Below are 14933 nucleotides of genomic sequence, written 5' to 3' on the forward strand. Positions count from 1 at the left end.
GTTACATTGAAGGGAACTAACTCTTGTCTGCATTTCGACATATGGTATATAGTTGAATTTTGGCAAAACTCCCCACAAAATCACAACAATACACACGTAAATGCCTCCTTTTTAGCCATCAAAATATAATAGTTTTAGATTTTAAAACATAATTTTAACTGAAAATCTATATTCGAACTTCGATCAAAATGACTTCATCACTTGTGTTGTGGTTCAAGAGCATCTACTATAAAGAATTATTCTATGCTTGATTTTGGAGACCGCAATGCATCATTAGTGTCTCTTTCCTGGCGACTAAACAACATAAGATCACGTAAAACTATTACGCTTGGTAGTGCTTATTTAATCATACTGGAATTTGTTATCATTTTGCTTTTTCCAATGCAAAAAAAAAGCCTTATAACAAAAACATATTATACCATGTATATATTTAAAGTGCCTAAATATTATTTAATTTTAAAGTTATATTGCATTTTGAAATGCCTCAGATCGCATCAGAGCACCCAGAATATATTCAAAATTATAAGGTAATAGAAAAGACGTTTTGGTAACGGGTATGATATTTAGCAACATGACTGTCAATGATTATCATCCTGTAACTGCGACGTTTTATTATGTATTCTTGTCATATCGTGAAAACGGACCTTTATTATCCTAATTATGTTATCTGTTCAGTACGATGGCCAACAATAGCCTGACAAACAGATATGAATACAAATGGTACACAAAGATATTAAAATTCAAATCTTTGTGTACCATGTAAAAGTGTACCATGGTACACAAAGATATGAAAGCAGAAATACAATCAACCCGTTGCTTTTGGTACAGAAACATGTGAAACGATCAAACGTAAAGGTTACCAAGTATGACAAATTACACCCTGATAAGGCTGTCATCACATACAATGAAATGGTATCGCGCGGAATGTCTGTTATTTTGATTGCACCAAATGAGATACCAAACTATTACTTACTCATTTAAATTGAAGTCAACTGTTCAATATCCTTTACCGAATTTTATAAAAGTTTTACGTTAAAAAGGAAGTAATTTTGGATTATTTTTCTAATACTTACATTTCGAATGTATTCTATCCGCTTCAAGTTCTTAAATGAAAGAACCTCCGAATCAGTTGAAAACGCCGACGGGTTCCGTATGGGACAAGGGGACAAAAGGGGACAATCAATTTAATTACTTCGAAGGATAAATAGTCTACCCTTTTATATTTTTGGGGGGGGAAATACGATGAGCTAGTTGTACGATTCTTTTATAATCTGGATTTCTATCAAAACAACGGAAATGACAAAAATATACAGATGTTCTTTTTCCCTTTTGGAGACCCTGTCAAGGCCACAATACTTCACAATTGCAACTAACTCTGTTTTTCATCAGCAGTGACGTTGTAATTGGGGCTTCACTATTCGGGGTCAGTTCTGGTCACATTGTCCGATAACAACATTCCGATGCTCTGGTGGTACACTTCTTTCATATCTATTTGTACCGTAGGTGATACGAAAAGAAATGAAAAACGTGTAACGCGGTACTAAAAGGAGAGAAGCTTTCATATCTTTTTTGTACCGGGCAAAAGTGTACCACGGTACAGAAAGATATGAAAATTCAAATCACTTTGCCGGCCGACATCGGCTGTTGGTACATATACATGTGAAAGTAAAGAGGTTTTTTTTATAAAGTTGGTTATAATCTTTATGTTCCATGATACACTTGTACATGATTACCATCAGTCTTTTGATTTATCGTGAACATCATCTCCCCTCCTGTCTTCTATCAGTACAATAGACTTTTTCACCCTTTACACCACTATATCGCTTACCAATAGACTGATGGTTACAATGTACCATCGTTCTCTTATCAACAGAGCCTTGTTTTCTTAGAAAGGCAAGCAGTGATATAAATACCATAGTACATGGTTTTGAACTTTTATTCTAAAAAACCCACACCAAATGCCAAGATAAAATATACTGAGGATGTTCTGGTTGACAATATCTTTGTTGTGTTCGGGTCAAGATTTCCAAAACGCTGTAGGTACCAATATTCGTATTGGAACAAAATGTGCCCATCTATTGTCCGATTTTGTTTTTAATTTTCATGTGAAGCCGAGGACTGGTAGCTTAAAAGTTTCTAAATACTTCAACCTCAAATTAAGATATATCGACGATGCGTTGAAACTTGTGGGTGAAGTAAAGACGCTACCAATTATCCTTCATCAGCCGATTTCAGAAGTTATACTTATAGCATGACCAATAAATAGGTATGGCTTACTACTAAGATGTGCATCCCTTTCCTGGTAGTAAAATAACTACATATAATTATCTGCTTCCGAAACCTTAGGTGTTTACATGTCACACTTGATTCGGTATTGCCGGTTGGCCCCCAATATCATGCTTTCAGTGAAGGATGTTCTTGTCGAACCATTACGTGTATGGATCACTTCCAGCATGACCTCATTGGGAAGTTTGCTATTACTTAATGCCATGGGAGTCGATGTTTTCTTTTATTATTCTCCTTAATGTATCCGCCGTCGCTTTGGATGACTGTCGTGACTTTGGTTTTAACTAGATTTACATGGTAGTTGTCGTTTATGATGCAGAAGACGTTTACCCTTCCGGAACACTGATCTTATTCTTTTTGACATTTCCAAAGATCTCGCTTAAAGGTTTCTTTTATTTATAGTTTCGTATTTCTAGTGCATAGTATATGCAGTGAGGTGCTTGACTGCTGGTGGACTAGGCTGGCCGTAGCCCTGGTAGGACTAGGTTGGTCGTAGCCTTGTAGGACTAGGTTGGTCGTAGCCTTGTAGGACTAGTATGGTCGTAGCCTTGTAGGACTAGGTTGGTCGTAGCCCTGGTAGGACTAGGATGGTCGTAGCCTTGTAGGACTAGGTTGGGCGTAGCCTTGTAGGACTAGGTTGGTCGTAGCCTTGTGGGACTAGGTTGGTCGTAGCCTTGTAGGACTAGGTTGGTCGTAGCCATGTAGGACTATGTTGGACGTAGCCTGGTAGGACTAGGTTGGTCGTAGCCTTATATGACTAGGTTGGTCGTAGCCTTGTAGGACTAGGTTGGCCGTAGCCTTGTATGACTAGGTTGGCCGTAGCCTTATAGGACTAGGTTGGTCGTAGCCTTGTAGAGCTAGGTTGGTCGTAGCCTTGTAGGACTAGGTTGGTCGTAGCCTTGTAGGACTAGGTTGGTCGTAGACATGAATGACTAGGATGATCGTAGCCTTGTAGGACTAGGCCGGCCGTAGCCTTGTAGGACTACGTTGGTCGTAGCCTTGTAGGCCTCGGTTGGCCGTAGCCTTGTATGACTAGGTTGGCCCTTACCTTATAGGACTAGGTTGGTCGTAGCCTTATATGACTAGGTTGGTCGTAGACTCGTAGGACGAGGTTGGTCGTAGCCTTGTAGGACGAGGTTGGCCGTAGCCGTGTATGACTAGGTTGGGCGTAGCCTTGTAGGACTAGGTGGGCCGTACCCTTTTAGGACTAGGTTGGCCGTAGCCTTTTAGGACTAGGTTGGTCGTAGCCTTGTAGGACTAGGTTGGTCGTAGACATGTATGACTAGGTTGATCGTAGCCTTGTAGGACTAGGTTGGTCGTAGCCTTGTAGGACTAGGTTGGTCGTAGACATGTATGACTAGGTTGGCCGTAGCCTTGTAGGACTAGGTCGGCCGTAGCCTTGTAGGACTAGGTTGGCCGTAGCCTTGTAGGACTAGGCCGGCCGTAGCCTTGTAGGACTAGGTTGGTCGTTGCCTTGTAGGATTAGGTTGGCCGTAGCCATGTAGGACTAGGTTGGTCGTAGCCTTGTAGGGCTAGGTTGGTCGTAGCCTTGTAGGACTAGGTTGGTCGTAGCCTTGTAGGACTTGGTTGGCCGTAGCCTTGTTGCTGGACTTTATTCTCGCATGCTTTACATGAAATACTAGTTTAGGTATAAATTAACTATAGTAGCTAAAGGTTGTGGATTTGTAACGTTATCGAAGGAATGTTAAAGGCATCTTTCCCTTTTCGATGTATTCTACATACGTTTCAAAACACTTGAGACATGAATTTGTTTCATCCTTTGGACCGTTAGTACCACTGACGAGTTCTGAATGGTCCAGATAGCCACCCGGTAAGTAAAATGTGTACATTGCATAACTTTCTGTATTTACATTTCTTAAAAATGCAAAATAATGTATAATCATTAACAACTAGTTGTCTGAAAGCAGAGGATTTCTCAAATTCAAATCGCAACCAAAAAAATTCTCAGTTATCTAAAGCATCAGTTCTGTTAAGTGATATGAGTTTACGAATTTAGCATGAATTTAATATTACCAATATCCCTCTACTTTTTGTTTAGATTGCGATAGGAATGAGAACTAGATATACTGATACATGTAACTATAATAAGTGTATAGGGAAGTTTACAGATTTAGTTATTATACCGTTTGATTGTTGGCAGCCATTAGATGAAATGATTGGCTTGGCATTATAACAGAAATAGGGGCAGGTGTTGTGTTTTGAGGAGATCATTAGAGAAAGGAGGCTCTGAAGTAGTGCCCTCCCCCCAATCCCCCTCCCCACCAATCCCCCTCCCCACCAATGTATTTACAAATTCACCATTGTTAAACTAAACACAGACCACATGTACACGACGGGTTGAATACATGTCATGGGAGGAGTATTTAAAATAATACAGTCGCCTTGACGAAAATGGGAGCAATTATAAGCGGGATGTGGACTGGTAGTGCTCTCAGCATCAGTAACATGCCCTAGTCGCTAGCTGTCGGGGGTCTGGGAGCGTAGTTGTCGTCAACAGAGACATGTATTAGGGACATTGTGGTCATGTAAACTCGTGTGAATACATGAAGGAAGTACGTACGTTTGTCGATTCACTCCTGGTGTGCAAGGCAGACTAGCGGAAGGACGTTCGAGGGGATGAGTTAAACCACTTCAACGATATATCCGATATAAAACCTGTCACAGGAGGAAGGTCGGTCATAACCATTCAACGCTCGCTTTACGTATCGATACATTCAAGATGGAAACACCAATACTGGACCCCACAGACCACCAAGGTTAGTAGCCGGAGTTATATATTTTTTTATCACAGGTTCAGACCCAGAAGCCCATTGATCATTTACCATATACTTCTTAATTAGCTTACTTTTCCAACTGTCATAAACCTTTATGAAAATGTTCTCAGATTTCAGACCCTGCTAATGTTAACAATCTATGTGTTAAAAGCTGTGAAAATTCGGATCATATGTGAGCGACAATCGCAATAGATTATACTGGAATGGTATTCAAATTTCCTGTGTAGTATTGACGCTTTAAGCCACACGGATCTATGCACGTGCCTGTTCTAATCGGGATGCTGATACCATAACCGATAGCGGGGTTGTGGTTTGAGCAGTTTTACTCTAGTTAGGTTCGAGGACGGGTTCGATCGATAGTAACTCTTGCGACATATATGGCACCGACACACATGGCGGACTATTTGGTCTGCATATGCTGAGCGATGCATATGTTGTGTGAAATGTTTGATTGTCGAATAACCCTCTTATAACATGAATTAAACCTAGTATGCTCATGCATTTTATATGCTGTTACCAATAACTGATGTTACTCAGAATTTTTCTGATTGCTTTTAGACGAATACTATTTCCGGCTTAGCAAGCAAAATAGTTGAATAGCAGGTATTTTATTTTGCTTAACGGTAAGCGCTAATAATAATAGAACAAGACGAAACAAATCGCAGCATTGAAGCCGGTTAGATGTTGAAACTTACAAAGGTGGAAATATAAATCATGACCTGAAACAGGAAACATATATATAGTATAACAAGGTGAGATGTTAAACCCGTCGAACACAAACGGCTGTATGTCTAAACATATTTAAAACTATACAGCCGACGGACAACTATTGTGTAAGAATGTTAAAAAACGGAAGGTCTAAAAAATATTTCCGTATATTCAACCATGCGAATCGCAAGACGTGGCTGGACGTAGCTGGACGGGAGAAACAAGATATGAGTCGTGTAACTAGGGACACGGATGTGAGTAAGGGGAGATGAATATGTGGCAAATAGGATAGAACAATCACGCACTCAAAACAAAATGGATACGCCTGTCCAGAATAAGAGAAATGGTGCCATGGATACAGAATAGTTGTTATGGAAAAGGGACGATATAACTAAGGACAGAAATGGTAATGAGAGGGACACAGCGGTGTAATGGTAGGGGAATATAGATTGTGTTACGGAGTGTGTTACAACCGGAAGTATAACAGCGGATATGTATGTGGACAAGGAAGTACGTATGTAATGGGGAACATCTATTCTGATGTGAGCGTTTGTAAGATGATTTTTTTTCGAAAAAAAAAGTAATTCTCGATAAAGAATAGAAATAAATTTGAATAAATACCCCGATCAAAAATCTATCTCTCGAATCTACTAGTACGTACATTGTATATATCCTCCCTTACATAAACCCTACTTCCAGATGACATGGAATCCTCTTATTACACGCTCCATATTGCCTATTACGCATCCCGTACTTCTGTGTCTAGATTGTTGTGTTTTAGAAGCAGTAGCCATACGTTCTTTCTCTGCCCTTATACTATAAAGCCAAAGATAATGGGGTATTTTTAAAGACAGGTACGCTTCAATTCTGTGTCGTACACGATACATTGTCCAACAGACGTCAACAGAAAGGTTTTTCTTTTATGAATCCAATCCCGCACGTGCTTCTTTTACGCATGGATACGTGTAATATACCAACAGAAAAAATGTAATGATTACAAACCGAGATATATTTGTCCCTAAAGAAACCATCAGATGGATACTATCATATGTCTGAAAGGAGTTTGTTCATCCTTTCAGACTGTTTTGTTTTAGATTCAACGCAAATATTTGATACATATACATCAAAACTAATAACGGTCTAATATTTCTCAAAAAGTGTGTTATCTCTATAAAACTGTTTCCATGTATACATATACTAGTATTATGTGTGTATTTACCTGATTTGTCGTTACAGGTGGAAAGGCGTATGGCATGCTAATGGAGGAGAAAGCCAAACTATTGGGGGAAATTAACGAGGTAGGGCGGATATCTGCTATAGACATACATCTAATGTAATAGTGCGGATATCTGCTATAGACATACACCGAATGTAATAGTGTGGATATCTGCTATAGACATACACCTAATGTAATAGTGCGGATATCTGCTATAGACATACATCTAATGTAAAAGTGGGGTTATCTGCTATACACATACATCAAATGTAATAATGCGAATATCTGCTATAGACATACACCTAATGGAATAGTGCGGATATCTGCTATACACATACATCTAATGTTATAGTGCGGATATCTGCTATAGACATACATCTAATGTAATAGTGCGGATATCTGCTATAGACATACATCTAATGTAAAAGTGGGGTTATCTGCTATACACATACATCAAATGTAATAATGCGAATATCTGCTATAGACATACACCTAATGGAATAGTGCGGATATCTGCTATAGACATACACCTAATGTAATAGTGCCGATATCTGCTATAGACATACACCTAATGTAATAGAGCGGATATCTGCTATAGACATACATCTTGCAAAAGTGCGGATACCTGCTATAGACATACATCTAATGTAATAAGGCGGATATCTGCTATAGACATCTAATGTAATAGTGCGGATATCTGCTATACACATACACCGAATGTAATAGTGTTGATATCTGCTATAGCCATACACCTAATGTAATAGTGCGGATATCTGCTATATACATACACCTAATGTAATATTGCGGATATCTGCTATAGCCATACATCTAATGTAATAGTGCGGATATCTGCTATAGACATACATCAAATGTAATAAGGCGGAAATCTCCTATAGACATACACCTAATGTAATAGTGTGGATATCTGCTATAGACATACATCTTGCAAAAGTGCGGATATCTGCTATAGACATACATCTAATGTTATAGTGTGGATATCTGCTATAGACATACACATAATGTAATAGTGCCGATATCTGCTATAGACATACATCAAATGTAATAAGGCGATAATCTGCTATAGACATACACCTAATGGAATAGTGCGGATATCTGTTATAGGCATACATCTAATGTAATAGTGGGGATATCTGCTATAGACATACATCTAATGTTATAGTGTGGATATATGCTATAGACATACACGTAATGAAATAGTGCGGATATCTACTATAGCCATATACATCATGTAATAGTGCCTATATCTGCTATAGACATACACCTAATGAAATAGTGCGGATATCTACTATAGCCATATACATCATGTAATAGTGCAGATATCTGCTATAGACGTACACCTAATGTAATAGTGCGGGTATCTGCTATAGACATACACATAATGAAATAGTGCGGATATCTGCTATAGACGTACACCTAATGTAATAGTGCGGATATCTGCTATAGACATACATCTAATGTTATGGTGCGGATATCTGCTATAGACATACACCTAATGGAATAGTGCGGATATCTGCTATAGACACCCACCTAATGTAATAGTGCGGATATCTGCTATAGACATACATCTAATGTAATAGTGCGGATATCTGCTATATACATACACCTAATGTAATAGTGCGGATATCTGCTAAAGACATACATCTAATGTAATAGTGGGGATATCTGCTATAGACATACACCTAATCGAATAGTGCGGATATCTGCTATAGACATGCACCTATCTATAGTGCGGATATCTGCTATAGACATACATCTAATGTTATAAGGCGAATATCTGCTATAGACATACACCTAATGGAATAGTGCGGATATCTGCTATAAACATACACCTTATGTAATAGTGCGGATATCTGCTATAGACATACATCTATTGTATTCGTGCGGATATCTGCTATAGACATACACCTAATGGAATAGTGCGGATATCTGCTATAGACATACACCTAATGTAATAGTGCATATATCTACTATAGACATACATATAATGTAAAAGTGCGGATAACTGCTATAGACATACACCTAATGTAATAGTGCGGATATCTGCTATAGACATACATCTATTGTATTCGTGCGGATATATGCTATAGACATACACCTAATGGAATAGTGCGGATATCTGCTATAGACATACATCTATTGTATTCGTGCGGATATATGCTATAGACATACACCTAATGGAATAGTGTGGATATCTGCTATAGACATACACCTAATGTAATAGTGTGGATATCTGCTATAGACATACATCTAATGTAATAGTGGGGATATCTGCTATAGACATACACCTAATGTAATAGTGGGGATATCTGCTATAGACATACATCTAATGTAATAGTGGGGATATCTGCTATAGACATACATCTAATGTAATAAGGCGGATATCTGCTATAGCCATACATCTAATGTAATAATGTGGATATCTGCTATAGACATACACCTAATGTAATAGTGCGGATATCTGCTATAGACATACATCTAATGTAATAAGGCGGATATCTGCTTTAGACATACACCTAATGTAATAGTGTGGATATCTGCTATAGACATACATCTAATGTAATAAGGCGGATATCTGCTTTAGACATACACCTAATGTAATAGTGTGGATATCTGCTATAGACATACATCTAATGTAATAGTGCGGATATCTGCTATAGACATACATCTAATGTAATAGTGCGGATATCTGCTATATACATACACCTAATGTAATAGTGGGGATATCTGCTAAAGACATACATCTAATGTAATAGTGGGGATATCTGCTATAGATATACACCTAATGGAATAGTGCGGATATCTGCTATAGACATACATCTAATGTAATAGTGGGGATATCTGCTATAGATATACACCTAATGGAATAGTGCGGATATCTGCTATAAACATACACCTAATGTAATAGTGCGGATATCTGCTATAGACACCCACCTAATGTTATAGTGCGGATATCTGCTATAGACATACATCTAATGTAATAGTGGGGATATCTGCTATAGACATACACCTAATGTAATAATGTGGATATCTGCTATATACATACATCTAATGTAATAAGGCGGATATCTGCAATAGACATACACCTAATGTTATAGTGCGGATATCTGCTATAAACATACATCTAATGTTATAGTGCGGATATCTGCAATAGACATACATCTAATGTTATAATGCGGATATCTGCTATAGACATACATCTAATGTTATAAGGCGGATATCTGCTATAGACATACACCTAATGTAATAATGTGGATATCTGCTATATACATACATCTAATGTAATAAGGCGGATATCTGCTTTAGACATACACCTAATGTAATAGTGTGGATATCTGCTATAGACATACATCTAATGTTATAGTGCGGATATCTGCAATAGACATGCATCTAATGTTATAATGCGGATATCTGCTATAGACATACATCTAATATTATATGGCGGATATCTGCTATAGACATACATCTAATGTAATAAGGCGGATATCTGCCATAGACATACACCTTATGTAATAGTGTGGATATCTGCTATAGACATACATCTAATGTTATAAGGCGGATATCTGTTATAGACATACATCTAATGTTATAAGGCGGATATCTGCTATAAACATACATATAATGTTATAAGGCGGATATCTGCTATAGACATACATCTAATGTAATAAGGCGGATATCTGCTATAGACATACACCTAATGTTATAGTGCGGATATCTGCTATAGACATACACCTAATGTAATAAAGATATTTCAGTAAGTTGAGACTTTCATGTTAGTGTACGTACATATTGAGCTATGATGAAAACTTGCTTAACATCATATATAACAGAAACGAACTCAGTATTTAATTAAAAGTATCGCCTTTTACAAAAAACTGAAATAGATACGTTCGAACATACAGTTATTTGGCGTTTGTATCATTGTCAACTTGTAGTCATTACATGTTTTTGCAACGTTTTAAAAAAGATACTACTCAGATTAAAATGTGTCAAATTAACCTCATTATTAGTCACTAGGGATGCTTAATTGGAACATGGTGACATCGTAGACACACGTGAGCTCAGACATGTACACATCCTGGAGCTGAGTGTTGTTATACCGTGCTTCACCTAGTATGTGTTTCACAGGGAAACGGGTACTTGTAATGAAGGACAGAAAGGGAAGTCGTTATACAGACTCGATGAAACAATATTAAAATTCAAGTACTCATTAAATGCGTAGACAAAACGGACTTATCTTAACCTTGTTTTTAGATAAACTGTAGTTGTTTTTACATGTACAGCGATGAATGTCATACAAATTTCTCTAAGTTCCTTGCACGCGTAGATCTAGAACAGGAAATGTTTAGTGCATCAATTAACATTCCCCTAATGGTCGTACCATAATTGACAGATGTGTCTATTTTAGGAACAACGTCATCCATATCGGTATAAGCGATATCTGTAGCTCATTTTTCTATTGATTTGAATGAATATCGAATGTATTTAAATTTTTGCCGTTATCTACCAAGAGCTGCCTATATATAATCATATTTAAAGTGCGTAAACAATATATAGAAAGACATAGACGTAGAAAAAAATAAGATGAAGTCCTTGAATTCGAAAGTTCTTCTAATGCCTTGAATACAGTGCTAAATGGGTAATAATTACTGTATCTCTCTGAAATACAAGTAAATTGGTAGCCCGACTGTTCTATAGTGACAATCCTCGAGATTCCAGAGGTTACGCTCACGTACGTTTTCTAAAGACGTAAAAGAGCGTAGACTCTGGAATTTCGAGGATGTGAAGTAGCAGCTTGGAACAATTTAGGAAATCTATCCATCATACATCTCTATCAAAAACTTGCGGTAATCCGAAATGTTCCCCACCGCCCGTTCATGAAAATTGAACTTTTTTCTCTCTCGATAACTCAAGATACTAAGATGCGTTTTAAAAGGGACATTGGATTCTTCCATGAGATTTACACAGGACAAAAATTGCACACGTGTTTTGGAATATATCAAAAAGTCTGTTCGCATCAAAGTCGCTGAGTATTGTAAGCATTTGTCAGGAAGCAAGCGTTGACGAGGTACATTTATGTACGGGTAATCAGGCTCTTTGATATGAAATGAGATTACGTACTGCACACGTACGCCATACTAGACACAGTTGTATCAAATGTATGGTAGAATCAAACCATTTCTGTTCGATTTTACAGGAATTTAGGAACGACGATACCTATAAAGACGTCGAGGATTTGAATGAAAAACTCAACAGTTACAAAGGTCAGTCCAAAGGTCAAACGTTCGAGACGAACACACCGAATGCTAATATGATAAGGGTCAAATGTGAAAAAGTCGAAAGAAGTCAAGGGTATGGGACAAAGAAAATATATACAAGGAAAAATGTGCATGTTACTCCAATGTGATCATACCGACGTGGATGTTTAAAAAACGTTCAATAGGTTTATTTACATTCAGAATATATATTTGTGATCATAATGTTAGTATTTCCTAATATCTGAGGTATCGACGTTTCTCAGTCAGTGCAAACGACGTTCCTGGAACAGCATAACGTCATCGAAACTATTTGAAATGGAGAAGCTAGTTTTTTAAGCAGGAATGTAAATATACGTAAATCAAAAGCTTTGGGTATTTTCACTGAATAAGACAATAATCATGTTATATATATAAGATCTGTCATTAACTCCTATTTCTCACTTAAATGTATGCATTACTGTTTTGTCAGGAATAAATAATATGTACATTTGCTCACAATCGTTATTTCTCTTTATTGCAGAGAAGTTCATGGAATTCGATCTTGACAACTCTGGAGACATAAGTATGTTATAAGTGGGATTTCATACATTCATATAGGCAGAGATTTGAACATATCGTTGCGATTGATTTATGTAAAATGAATTAAAAAGGTTCAATGATCAAACAATAAAATATGTACGGTCATATACTTTTCATGATTTTTTTTAACAGACACATCGATCGGGTCAATATATATATATACAATTTCCATACATATCTGTGCCCCATGTAAGAAATCAGACATATGGGGATGTGATGTCTTGGGTGGTATTCCGGTTCATGACCCCTTGGATATACATATAATTTGTCTTTATATTCCTCCCCTATCAACATAAGGATTAAATGGCATTTTAATGTTCATACCGGCATAAACATTGGAAAGTACTGTACAGTAGAACATTCACATTTAGAAATATATAGTTATTATGGATGTAAATATAGGTATTCATTTATATAGTCTGTGTCGTCAATGCAAACGAGAACCAGGAACAGCCTAACGTCACTTAAATGTTTACATTTTATGGTTGTCTCACGTTTTTCGAGGCAAGAGTAGCTTAAAAAAGGCGCTATACAATATAATTGCATCTATAACCCAATGAATGCAAAGTTCTCTGGTAATGCTTGTAGAGGAACATACACATTAAATACCGTAGTTGTTGCCTGATAATCATCGATCATGAGACTGCTAAAATAATAAACTGAAAGAGTTTAAACCAATGTATCTCTGTGCTACAGACTACATGGGGCTGAAGTTGATGCTGGAGAAACTGGGTTCCCCTAAAACACATAAGGAGATACTTAAGATAGTATCGGAGGTGGACACAACGGAATCTGGTACCATATCCTACAAAGAGTTCCTGTGGATGATGTTAGGAGGCAAGAACTGTATCCTTAGATTGTAAGTATACTGAATAATGTAAATAAAGGTCATGTGTTAATACACCGAGTTATATAAATATAGTTCATATGAACGATGTGCAAGTTTACCGTAAATACATGTAACGTTCCTGTGTAATATGTCTGAGCATATTGAGCAAGTCCTGTCAAATTGTAACCAAATCATTTTGGTTCTAAATATCAGATGGACGAAATATTTCATTAGTTTGTCTTATTTTTACCATTACACAAGTTGTCATTGCAAACACGAGCAATTGCGGTATAAACCACATTTGTAGAAAAATGCCTACCTACATCTAGTCTACTAGAATAGCAAAGGCGGAAATAAAGTTTGGACAATTATACTTGACGTTGTATATATAGAGGAATATATTTTCCCTGGTATCATCTGACGCTGGTTTATTAATGGTCAAAGTTATAAGATAGTTTTGCTTTGTCTAAAGTGTGCCAAATTATGACAACTATACACCATACAAACGGTTCACGTGATCAATATATGGACTATTTCAGGATACTGTTTTTCGAGTCGGTTGGACAGGAGGCGCCGAAACAAAAGGGTGTTGCACCGCCCCGTACTATAGACTCTCTGCCGTAACACCAGACGCTGATACATCACTCCGAGCTGGGGATCGCTATTTGAACAGATATTAGCCAATATCATTTATACAAAGTCTTATGTGTTCATAAGAACTAACGTTCTAATAATCTAGCATATTGTTTAACGGATGTATATTTTCTGGAAGTCTTTTCAATAACTCCTAAAAGCATATTGGAACAAGTTTGCAAACATTCGCTTTCCAGTCGATACCTCTATATAAATGTACTTCCTCCAAATACAATATCCGCATTTAGTTACATTGTAAATATCAGGTCACTGACATTCATCACCCTTTTAATTGACATATGAAAGTATACACAACATGTATAGTAATAACATTGTACTAATAAAACCTTCTATGTTCTAATCCGACACTAATAAATATACTTATGTTATAAAATATACTTTTTTTTTGCGAAAAACCAACGTCACAATTTACGTTTTCTTTTTCTATGGCTAATTAAGGTGTTCACAGGGCTACCCTGTATGTGTATACACAGGGCTATCATGTACATTGTAACTGTATGTGTATACACATGGCTACCCTCTACAGTGTAACTTTATGTGTATACACATGGCTACCCTCTACAGTGTACCTGTATGTGTATACACATGGC

At 37.1% G+C, this 14933-nt stretch overlaps 1 protein-coding gene across 1 annotated transcript; it reads left to right on the top strand.

Annotated features, from left to right (window-relative positions):
* Positions 1 to 4626: 4626 nt before the first annotated feature.
* On the top strand, positions 4627 to 14714 carry LOC110456399 (allograft inflammatory factor 1-like). Its single transcript, XM_021507119.1, has 6 exons — positions 4627 to 5063; positions 7026 to 7087; positions 12221 to 12287; positions 12802 to 12843; positions 13557 to 13719; positions 14229 to 14714. Exons 1-6 carry the CDS (start codon positions 5027 to 5029, stop codon positions 14311 to 14313), a joined length of 456 nt encoding a protein of 151 aa, XP_021362794.1. The 5' UTR covers positions 4627 to 5026; the 3' UTR covers positions 14314 to 14714.
* The last annotated feature ends 219 nt before the right edge of the window (positions 14715 to 14933 follow it).

The sequence above is a fragment of the Mizuhopecten yessoensis genome, unplaced genomic scaffold (assembly GCF_002113885.1).
Source record: "Mizuhopecten yessoensis strain PY_sf001 unplaced genomic scaffold, ASM211388v2 scaffold8745, whole genome shotgun sequence".
In the NCBI taxonomy this organism is placed as follows: Eukaryota; Metazoa; Mollusca; class Bivalvia; order Pectinida; family Pectinidae; genus Mizuhopecten; species Mizuhopecten yessoensis.